This window comes from Myripristis murdjan, chromosome 15 (assembly GCF_902150065.1).
Source record: "Myripristis murdjan chromosome 15, fMyrMur1.1, whole genome shotgun sequence".
NCBI classification, from domain to species: domain Eukaryota; kingdom Metazoa; phylum Chordata; class Actinopteri; order Holocentriformes; family Holocentridae; genus Myripristis; species Myripristis murdjan.
This window is the reverse complement of record NC_043994.1, coordinates 22,937,187-22,948,418: the sequence shown is the minus strand read 5'-3', so window position 1 is coordinate 22,948,418 and position 11,232 is coordinate 22,937,187. Positions and strand designations below refer to the sequence as shown.

General features: G+C 39.7%; 2 protein-coding genes across 3 annotated transcripts; one reads left to right on the top strand and one right to left on the bottom strand.

Moving 5' to 3' along the window:
* Positions 1-257: 257 nt before the first annotated feature.
* Positions 258-3,170, bottom strand: mgme1 (mitochondrial genome maintenance exonuclease 1). Its single transcript, XM_030070054.1, has 4 exons — positions 2,448-3,170; positions 1,550-1,784; positions 1,321-1,453; positions 258-602 (listed from the first exon to the last, which is right to left on the bottom strand). Exons 1-4 carry the CDS (start codon positions 2,998-3,000, stop codon positions 468-470), a joined length of 1,056 nt encoding a protein of 351 aa, XP_029925914.1. The 5' UTR covers positions 3,001-3,170; the 3' UTR covers positions 258-467.
* A 164-nt stretch (positions 3,171-3,334) lies between these two features.
* snx5 (sorting nexin 5) lies at positions 3,335-10,925 on the top strand. Of its 2 annotated transcripts, none has more exons than XM_030070053.1 (14): positions 3,335-3,473; positions 3,669-3,739; positions 5,303-5,407; positions 5,546-5,656; positions 5,942-6,063; positions 6,276-6,399; positions 6,805-6,900; positions 7,000-7,105; positions 7,251-7,326; positions 7,604-7,643; positions 7,744-7,830; positions 7,986-8,145; positions 8,273-8,358; positions 9,197-10,925. In XM_030070053.1, exons 2-14 carry the CDS (start codon positions 3,704-3,706, stop codon positions 9,245-9,247), a joined length of 1,200 nt encoding a protein of 399 aa, XP_029925913.1. In that variant the 5' UTR covers positions 3,335-3,473; positions 3,669-3,703; the 3' UTR covers positions 9,248-10,925. The 2 variants fall into 2 exon arrangements, with proteins under 2 accessions (XP_029925913.1, XP_029925912.1); XM_030070052.1 differs by having other exon boundaries at positions 3,350-3,473; positions 3,571-3,739.
* The last annotated feature ends 307 nt before the right edge of the window (positions 10,926-11,232 follow it).

Genomic DNA, 11,232 nt, shown 5'->3' with positions numbered 1-11,232 from the left:
ACAGTTACCTGGTGGTGTACTTATGGCTTAATTGGTTTAGATCCAGAGTGTGCATCTCTCTGTGACATATTTTTTCTCCACAACAAAGCACTTTGATTTACTTGATTTTAAATAAAAAGTACTTGTGACTGTTGGGCATATTTCTAATCCTGTGTTTGACTATCACAGAGCTGCTGACTACATTTATGGAGTAAAACACAAGATTAGGTTGATACATGCTCAGATATGACTCTACAGTCAAACAATACTAAAATGTGTTCATGATGGAACTTTATACTTTATTAACAGTAAAATACAAAGAGTTTTGTACAGTGGTAAGGAAAAGATTCTGTCGTATTTGCTCCCCAGAAATGTAAGTCAGAATACAAAAGAGTTAAGAAAAAACACTGTACAGAATCTTATTTCATCCTATCGAACTGAAACATTACCGGGGTCGATACAAAGCTGCCTCTACAGTGTGACTTTCTTCACCTCTGTTCCATGAACTTCTCAAGGCGAACCAACCACCTTTCCCAGTACTGCAGGATCTGCTCTGTGTTCAACAGATGAGCATGGGCAGGTGAACCATCTTTGTAGGCCACCACAATGACTCCATTTTCAACCTGCAAAGAGACCCACTGCTAAACGTCAGGCACAGGGAAAAAAAATACAACAGTAACTGTCAACCTTTTCAGCTGACCCAAAAATGAGGTATTGCCTTCTCATGACCGCATTTTTGTTTTACTGTTGCACTTTACTTAATTATCTCAAGGCAACTAAGCTAGGCCCTGCAAGTATCCATTACTTCCCCAAGAGAAAATCTGTCTCACAAATATTAAGCTCATAATGATACACTTGGATGAGTATTTTTTCTACATTCCATACATCCTCTTACAACTTTCTAAGGAAGAGGTTTTCAAACTTTTTCATGTTCTAATCTGGACTGCCAAGGTGACATTTAATAAGCCACAGATCCCCACTTGAAGTGATGTAGCCCTAAGAACCGTGATATGAAAAGATATTTTGGTTTGATGTTCAATACTGAATGGTTTAGATGTCATACTTTATAAATAGCTTCAAAGTGGTGAGAACATAATGTTAAAATAATCACCCATACATTGTTTCTGTATTAGAACAGCTCTGACTGAATTAAATTATAATGAAATTAAACTTAATTTAGCTGAGGACCCCATGGACGCTCCTCATGGACACCTGAGGGTCCCTAGACCTCTCTTGAAAACCACTGCACTAGGGAAACTTCAGCTCTGGTTGAAAACCACAAACAGAGAGAGAATGAGATAAGCAATGAAAAAATGCCTATGATTCATCTATATACAGCACCTGGTATTTGTAGTTGTTATCATTGTTCAAAGCCCCAGCATAGGCTGCCACCTGAAGGGGGTTGTCATATGTGTTCCTGATGAAGGGCTTGGGTTTCTCTGAGGTCTTCCAGTCAATGACACAAAGAACACCCCTAGGAACGAAAATTGTACCGCAAATCAAATGGATCAAGAAAATGAGGAAAAAAGCAGTGCATTCATCTGTCTTTTCAAGTCATCAGGACTTTTACCTGTAGTGGGCCACACAATCCACAATACCCAGATAATTCAGCGTCCCATGGTGCACCGCACTCTCAATGGCTCTCACTCCCCTGACATCTTCCAGTATGTGAGAGATGCTCTCCATGTATCCCTCGATCTCAGCCGGGAAATCTCCAGATGCCTTTGTGGGTTTGGTGTCCTCCAGTGTCGAAGTCAGAATGCTCTCCACAGCTGAATGGAAAAGACTGCCTTGCCTGAATAAATCTGGTCAAAAACAAAACAACAACAGCATTGAGTCACATCCATCACCGTGTGCAAGGAAATTAGTATTTACATCCTCATTTAGATTAGTATGATCCAAAGTTATTTTAAGTTTTGTATTTTTGATTCATTACTATTTGTATTTTGTTTTTAATTGTTGTTTTCAATTCAGTTTAGTTTCAGTTAATTTCCAGAGTGAGTGTGCTACTTTTAGTTCAGTTTTTATTGTTTAAAAATGTTAAAGTTTAGTTTATTTTTTATTAGTTTCAGTATTAGTTTTACATCATAATATGGGGGTGTGTCCAGAACAAGTCCAGCACAGATAGTATAATATAAACCCAGTATGTTGTGGTGCATATATTTGGTGCATGTAAGTATTAGCAACAATGCCTCCTCATGCTTGCTGTGTTGACAAATTTGACCAAAATGACAACGATGAAAACTTAAGCCATTTTCTGAATATTATTCTATTTTATTTCGGTTGGTTTTGTTATTGTTTCAAGCAGTTTTTGTTCCCCCCCCCCCCCTCCCCAAAAAACTAAAGTTTTAATTTTATTTCAGTTACCTAAAACGCTTTTAAACACCTAGTTTGAGTTTTTAGTTTAGTTTTAGGTAACTACAACAACCTTGGCATCATCACCACATGCACAGGTAACAATTACATACTCAGACTGTACTCTTTGAATCCTTCCTCCCCCAGATCTGCTATCATCCTCCTCCTCCATCTCTCCAGGTAAAATATCTGCTCGGGGGACAGGGTCTTCTGAAGGATGCGGCTCACACTTGGGATCGTGGACCTGTCCTGGCTCCGCTTCAACAAAATCTGGGCTGGATGTCCTGACTCGGGCTCCGCATCAAGCCGACTCTTGTCACTGTTAAAGAAGGGATGAGGGCTTCTGGGTACCCTGGGCTCCGATCTTGTGGAGGGCGGCTGGGCTTTGACAACGGGTCCATAAATGTGCTCGTTTTCGTCTTCGAGGGTCTCAGGGGTTTGGGAGCTCACCTTGAAGGAGACAACCGACTTTACAAGAGAGGAATACCGCTCACTGTCCACGGAGCTGTACGGGCTGTTTCTCTTCGGAGACTTCAAGCCATGATGAACACACAAACTCTTCACGAAGGCATAGGTGCACGGAGAACCCCGCTTAGAGACGTTACAGCCTCCAACTGACACCACACATTTAGCAAAAACACACCTCAGCAACGGAAATAAGTACATTCTTCCCGCGAGTTTCAGACTGCTTTTCGGTTTAGTTACGTGCAGATTACATTAAAAGTAGTCATAAATATTCACTGCTCGTTTTGGTAGCATTAAACACCCACATTTTTCACCGGTGAAAGTCGCTACGAAAATCTCCGTTCCCAAACGAGGCGCCGTTGGGTTGCACATAGCTCTGAAGCTGGGACTTGGAGTTTCAGTTGCTGGTTAGTGAATGGACCAGTAGCACTAAAAAACTACGTTACCCATAATGCTCAGGGTATCGCTGAAACGTATCCGTGTGCGCGTCCAATCGGCGGCAGTAATTTTAGTTCATTACATCTCTCAGAGTTTACTGCCCGTTAGGAAATTGTAAACGTACACAGTCTGCATTGTTTTAACGCGTACAGTTTGCTGTTAAAGGGAGAAGTTGCTACTACATCGCCTTTTAAGGAAGCTAGGCCCGGGGCACGTCAAACCGCCGGGACAACAAAGTAAGATGATTGATTAGATAAAAACCAATCATTGTCTTTGTAAATTTGACACTGTCCAGTCAAATTCATTTTAAGGCGGGGTTTGTTCTGTCATCAGGATGAGGGCGAGACAAACGATTTGACAGGTTGTCAGCTAACCAGCTCACTAGGACGGTTTTCTGTAATAAATATTTGTTATTCGGTTTGGCTAACCAGCCTGAAGTCATTCCACTGTTGTGAGCCCCCCCACCATGACATCTGCCCTAGATGAAAGCGATAAAGAAAAGGTAAGTTAAACGGGACAAGACATATAATGATGCAAAGCTAGCCCTGCTAACACTAGCCAACATTAACGTTTGCTTCCTAGCTAAGCACTATTAATGTTTGTCGCTACCTTGTGTTGTTTTTGTCTCGCATTGAACTTAGCTGCTGGCTAATGCTAACTTTTTTTAAAATCAAGAAATAGAGAGACAAATGAATGGTGGCAGTCTGTGTGCACATGAAAGATGAAGTTTGTGACTTAAGTTAGCGTATGAAAACAGTAACTTTATAAAGTTAATGGCTGTGTTTAGCTGGTAAGGTAGAGCATAGCCCGAGCGGCGTCAAAATATTTGCATTTACTTTGATGCACTGTTGGGCAGGGCACTGAGAAGTGACTAACTTTAGATAGAAAAACACTGTGGTCCAGGCTCTGGACTTACAGTACGACAAGGCCACAATAAAGGGCATACAGTGCTCCAGAGTTAAAGCTGGCAGGTGGCGACGTATAATGCCATTTAATGCCTTCCATTTGATTCAGTAGTGACACAGCTGCTGGAGAGGTCAGTACTGAAAGTGTGGCCCAAAATAGATTGTGTCTATGCAAGAGAATGCATGCATGCATGCATGTAAGAGAGTAACTTATTGGGTCTGTCCAAAATTGAATTACATGTCAAGGGTTGGTAACCTTAAAAAAAAAAAGATATCATCTAGGAGTGTAAGGAGTGTAAAGTAATTAATTTACATTTCAGTGAAATCATCCATCCCATTTTAAGTGTTATTTCATGTACAAACTCAGGGATAGTGTGTTAATTTAAGACTCGGTTAGCTATTCAATGGTTCAGTTGGTAATTCATCATGAAGAACATCATAATTGTATGCAACCAATAGACAGACATTAGATGTTGCTGCCACAAATAGTACCTGTCAGTACCAATATTTGGCCTTTGGTGTTTTCAATCCTGAATGTAACCGTCAAATAAGAGTGCTCTGAAACTGCAGTAAGTGCAAGTCTGAAGTCTGTGCCTGGACCTCAAGCAAAACTGCCTCCAAGCCACTTGCCCCACTCCACTCACACATTGGGTGCATTAAGTCCATCAAAGCAGGGATTGCACTGATGTAATTTTGTGCTTTATTCAATTTAGGGTGCACAGGTAGTCTATAGATGCAAAAAAAGAGCCGTTCTACCAGGATAGACCTTGCTGTGAGGTATTTTCAGCTGAACAAGGAGCTAAAGACATTTCTATTAACAACACATTTATTTTTGTTACTATTTTCGAGTGGTGTTTCTTCAAATGAATTCCCCTGTGTGCTACCAAAAAGTAACACTGTAGATTATTTTTAGATCTGGCTGAAATATAGTGGAAAAAATACTGTTTGTGATTTCATCAAGATAAATGTTCAGACCAAAAACATGTTGGATATTTGTTGAAAGCAGCATTAACAAGCATACTATCCACAGCCAAAATTTTCCAGCATTTTGTCAGTGACTTATCGTAATCTTACACATTGGTTGAAGGTTTTACAATATAATACGTGTACACCAAGATGCAGAGGTGAATAAAAAATCATGTTGTGTTCTTTCTCCTTAGACGCGCTCTGTGTCTGTGGACCTAAACAATGATGCCTCTCTCCTCATTGACATTCCTGATGCACTCTGTGAAAGAGACAAAGTCAAATTTACTGTCCATACAAAGGTAAAAACACAAACCTAAACAGTTACACATCAAAACAACTGTAGATTTCACTTGATTTTCAAAGATGTCAATGAGGCTATTGAATAATGCGTTAACAGTTTTCCATATTAAAAAATGTTATTGCGCCAACATTTCCAGACCACACTCAGTGCTTTCCAGAAGCCGGAGTTCTCAGTTCCCAGACAGCATGAAGACTTCATCTGGCTACATGACACTCTGGTGGAGACAGAGGACTATGCTGGCCTTATAGTGAGTTACTGTACTACACTCAGATACGACATACACACATGTACACAGGCTGCAGTATGACCACTGTATGGGTTTGTGTCCTGATTGACAAAAGAGGAAGGTCAAACAAAGGCACCAGTGACTGTTACAACTTCTATTTTTTGATAATTATTTTTGTGTGTGTGTCTCCAGTTGAAGAATTCTTTTTATATAGGCCCTATATATTCTAAATTGCCAATAAGAGCATTTAGACTAGTTTTGTGTCCTTTCTTCTTCTTTTTTTTTTAATCACTTCTCCTATCATAGATTCCTCCAGCTCCCCCAAAGCCCGATTTTGAGAGCCCAAGAGAGAAGATGCACAAACTGGGGGAAGGTGAAGCCACTATGACTAAGGAGGAGTACAACAAGATGAAACAAGAGTTGGAGGCGTGAGTGTGACACAATAAAGCCAGTCACTATATTTCACATTTTTCTGAATGAATCATGTTCTCTCTATATCACAATGGTGTATTAAATCTCAAAAACACACATGTCCAGTGATTGTTGCAGGAGGAAAAAATCTACAGTAAATTTGCTTGCTGTGCCTCTGCTTTTTTGTGAATGTGTTCTGTTTTTATTCATTTATTCATTTATTTTCCAGTGAATATCTGGCTGTGTTTAAGAAGACGGTCCAAGTGCATGAAATTTTCCTGCAGAGATTGTCCTCTCATGCCATTCTCAGCAAGGACAGAAACTTCCAGATTTTCTTGGAGTATGACCAGGATGTGAGTTCCTCATATTGCTGACTTCCTTTCCCGGGCCGTCAGTTGGTTGGAGAGGAAATAGTGTTTACAGGAGACTTGTGACACAGCCTACATCCTGCTGAGATCAGCATAAATTCCTGTCTAGTCCTCCACAGTGGTTTTGGTTAACAGAACTTGTTAAAATATAACACATTGAACCAGTGTAATTAGACAGCAGTCTTACAGAAGAATACATACCACAAAATGTACTTTGTGTAGAAATTGAGAATCTGTGCCAAATAATGCTATTCCAACAATAAAGTAACGACACAACAAGCACAGTTCACTTCCCTGGAAACAGTCAACTTTTGCATTAGAAGTAAATTATCTTTTCACACTAGGTTTTGGGACACTGATTTTCTTGTTTCACAACTTTGATTGTTTTAGCTCAGTGTGAGAAGAAAGAATGCAAAGGAAATGTTTGGAGGTTTCTTCAAGAACATGGTGAAGACGGCTGATGAGGTCATCATCTCAGGGATAAAGGTCAGGTTTCTGCATGATCTGTTTTGTATGGGTGACTGCAATAGGGACACATGTTTTTACTCATCTTTCCAGATAACCAAAGGCTGTTTTTCCCCATAGGAAGTTGATGACTTCTTTGAACAGGAGAAGACTTTTCTGCTTGACTATTACAGCAAGATAAAAGATTCCACTGCCAAAGCAGAGAAAATGACCCGCTCTCACAAAAGTACTTGAAGATTTTACTTTACCAGAATATGTTGTATTTTGCATGGTGCAAACTGATACTCAGCTGAATGAGGTGGATGCTGTGGAAATTAATGTATCTGTATTTGTAATATGTATGGTTTTGGCCATTGTTTCTCTAATTTCAGATGTTGCTGATGATTATATTCACATCTCAGCCACTCTGAACACTCTGTCTGCCGATGATAGTACAGCGCTTAAGAAGTGAGTGCATTACATCCCTTACTTTCTCGAGTTTTATTTAAGATTATATGTGATGCCAAAATGCTCTGCTAGGCAACACAGTCATAGCAATACAAAAAACACCTGAAGTTGTTGTTTTTTTTCAGTATGATGAAGCTTATCTGATATTGCAGTTGACTGGAACGTATTAGTAATTTTCAAGATGTTGTGGTGTGAGAACTAGGATGATTGCAGTATAATGATATTAAGACAATTCACATCTTTGGTAGATGGTTTAATGCCTTATTTTTTCCCTCAGACATCTGGACAAGTTGTCAGACCTGTTTGAGAAACTTAGGGTAAGAAAAACCTCATTTACCAACAAAATGAGACGATTTTCACACCGGTTTCCCCTTATTTAAGCATGTATTAGCTATGTCTTAATTTGTGGCCCTGCAGAAAGTAGAGGGCAGAGTGGCATCTGACCAAGAGCTGAAACTTACTGAGCTGCTAAGATACTACATGAGAGACATCCAGGCTGCCAAGGTGAGGCATGTTCTTCTGCTTTCATGTAAGAGACAGGCTTTGTTATTGAAATTTTTATTATTAGTTTGTTATTATCTTTACATTTTCTGTGTTATGATTACAATAGCATCTTTTTTTTATTCCACCGGTTTAACAATGTGGGCCATGTCTGCTAGGACCTTCTGTACCGGCGAGCTCGGGCTTTAGCTGACTATGAGCACTCTAACAAGGCGTTGGATAAGGCACGACTGAAGAGCAAGGACGTTCCCCAGGCAGAGGAACACCAGCAGCAGTGCCTGCAAAAGTTTGACAAGCTCTCAGAGTCTGGAAAGAGAGGTTTGTGCATCTGTGCATGCTTGATGCAGGTTCACTCGGTGCATATTTCTTTATGTGCCATGCATACAGCCATTGTGCAAGACCACTCTATAACTCCTGCCTGTTATGCTCCATGTTTTCCTTGTAGAGCTCACCAGTTTCAAGGGCAGGCGTGTTGTGGCCTTCAGGAAGAACCTCATAGAGATGGCTGAGCTTGAGATCAAGCATGCCAAGGTGAGCAGCACAGTACAGCCGCCTGCTGTATGACGTTTTGTCTGAGTGTGATGTTCAGTACATTCCACCAATTTTGTTATAAAGTACCGGTGGTACACACTTTCTTTCAACCTGCTTTGCATACTTCTGCTTCATTTTGACAATTTCTGATGTTTCCCGAATACCTATGTTGCCTTGACACAGCGTGCCTGTACTTGCTGGAATCAGTGCATGTCAGTGGAAGGAGCATCACAGTTTAACAGTAACTACAAGAGAGCAAGTTCTTTTTGTCAATAAAAGCAAGAGCCTCCTCCCCTTATTCAAAAAGAAAAAAAAACAAAACACAACATGTCTTGTGACTTATGGTCTGTTGAGGATATTGCCAGAGGTGAAATTAGAATCTCTCCTCTTAAACAACAGATTTCTACCTCTGATTGTTAAACATCAGTGCAAAAATAGGGACAGACACCAACACCTGATGTTTTCTGTTGATGTTTAAGATAAGTGACAAGATTTATGATACAAGTTTTATAAAACGCTTTCCATAGTTGTTGTGCCACCACAACATCTATGGGAAAAAAACACCACCAAACAACAAAATAGATCTAGAATGCAAGATCTGCCGCCACTGTCACATTTTACCAGTGTTATAATGTGTGAGGGTGGATGTGTTTTAAGTGAGGAGACATTGAAAAGTGAATAGGTTTATACCGTAATAAACAACAAACCTGGGACTTCAACCCAGTCACAAGCAGCAGACTGAGGCGCTATGACACACCCCATGACTTCTAGTGGAGCAAACCACTCAGAAGAAGGTATACCTCAGGAGAATAACTTTGCTGTTTTCTTCTGTCCACAGAACAATGTGACTCTGTTGCAGGGATGCATTGACCTGCTCAAAAGCAACTGACCAGTTTTCAGACATTCCTATCATCACCAAGTGACCAGACATAGTGAAGGGAATCCTGATGTCCCTAGAGCCTGGCATGGACCCAAACCCAAGCACTATCTCTGCTCCTACTCCCCAGGGTCAGATGCCACTTTAAAAAAAAATCTGCACAAGAGCAAGTGTCTTGTTAGCAGTGTGTCTCCATGTTTACAGATTCCTTGTCCTCTGATTTGTGGTCTTCTCTTTCCATGATCTATGGAATTCTTACCTGATGTATTTGGCTCCAGAGACTGAGGCTGCCAGCACCCTTAAGGTCTTCCATACTTTTGCAGCATGAATAGTAGTTATTTTTCTTATTCTGTAAGTTCTTGCTTTCTCATATTTTTCATGATAAATGATGCAAGGGGTGGAGGTTTTGCCTTTTTGATCATTTTTTTTTTTGTTTGTTTGTTTTGCCTGCATAAAGGCACATTCTAAACTCTTCCTTTCTTCACATACACCAAATAGTAGTGTAGAGTCTAATCCATCAAAATTAGCTGTTTTGAATGCATTTTGATTATCTTTTAATGGGCTTAGGGGATTATTTTTCTCATTGCATAACCATAACCTTTGTCGTATAATTCATATAATTAATCTGCTTACAGCTAAGGCTTTTTTTTTTTTTTTTTTTGGTATGAAACCGTTTCACAGATGGGGCTGTTTCAAATAGAAAATGTACAGTTTACAACAGAAAAAAAAAACTTATGCCTGGAAAAAAGTCCTCATGTTCTGCATTCCTGGACTCTGAGATAAGTGTACAACCAAGCCAGACTTCTCTAAACCACTAGCAAAGTGCTCTTCCATGATTAAGAAGACGAAAAAGATCCTTACGTGTTCAAAAATAGCTGCAAAGCACCGCAGGAATGGACAGTTGGATTTGTTCTTACATTCCTCTGTAATCTTGGGTTCAGATCTCACAGTTGTCAAAGATGCACACTCCCTCGACAAAATGACTTCAGACTTATGCACAAATGCATTTTTTCAACTCAGCCTTGATTTGTGTCAGCAATTAAGTAAGATTTGTAGACTGGATCTTGGTTTGCTGTGAAGCCAGCCGTTGAAGCCTATATGCTGTATAAACCACACATGATTAAAGGTGTGAGCAAGAGGTTAGTAAGACAAGCCAAGCTCGTGGCTATTTAATCTTTGAACAGTTTTAGGAGAAAAAAATATATTTGTACTGAATATGGATCTGAGTGTGTATTTCCTGGGGTTTATTTGCTCAGGGTTGTAATGACCAGCTACAGCCACAAAACCCTGAGTTTCATTGATCAGCTTGTAATGTTCACATACTATGCCTTCACCAGCTCCTTCATTCCAGCCACGCTTACCCATTCACACACTTTTCAGATAGTGGTTGTGTTTTTTTTTTTTTTCTTCTTTATTTTGCCCTAGCTTTCTTTTTGTTACTTATGAGTCATTGTTGAATTTTAAGAATTTGTTTAGATAAAATGCACTAAGAGGATGAAAAATACTTTGCAATCATTACCAAGCTCAGTGGAGTGTTTAAAAATGCATTAAAGATAAGAGTTTTTGATAATTGAATGTATTTCTAATGGATTCTCGCTGTGTGAATTACTTCACATAATGCTTTTCTTACAGAACATTAGCATTTTATAAATTTGTAATAATGGCATCGAATAAATCCTACTTTCCCAAATTTGTTCTGCAGCAATCTGTATTTGTTGTTGGGTTTTGTAGAACATGACTCTTTGTTTTTTGTACCATTCTTGGCTTATAAAACTGGCTTTCTTTTTTAATGTAATGGGCAGTTTTTCTTTTTATAGTAAGAGACAATGTACTGTACCCCTTTTTGGGAGGGACACCCTTTGAACCACTAGGTGGTGGTGTCTATCTGCTTCTGCAGAGCTGAATCAATGGGATTTGTGTATGTGGGCCTTTGGGTCTCAGTACATGTCTATGTAAGTCTGTGTTAAATCCATTGACGATAATGGATTGTGGGATGG

Bases quoted from the DNA above. Each gene is read 5' to 3' on its own strand.
- snx5 (XM_030070053.1), top strand. From the start codon at position 3,704: ATGACATCTGCCCTAGATGAAAGCGATAAAGAAAAG. The intron at 5,657-5,941 runs GTGAGTTACTGT...CTCCTATCATAG, and splicing joins AGGACTATGCTGGCCTTATA to ATTCCTCCAGCTCCCCCAAA. The intron at 6,400-6,804 runs GTGAGTTCCTCA...TGATTGTTTTAG, and splicing joins TCTTGGAGTATGACCAGGAT to CTCAGTGTGAGAAGAAAGAA.
- mgme1 (XM_030070054.1), bottom strand. From the start codon at position 3,000: ATGTACTTATTTCCGTTGCTGAGGTGTGTTTTTGCTAAATGTGTGGTG. The intron at 1,785-2,447 runs GTATGTAATTGT...GTTTTTGACCAG, and splicing joins ATTCAAAGAGTACAGTCTGA to ATTTATTCAGGCAAGGCAGT. The intron at 603-1,320 runs GTGCTGTATATA...GTCTCTTTGCAG, and splicing joins ATAACAACTACAAATACCAG to GTTGAAAATGGAGTCATTGT.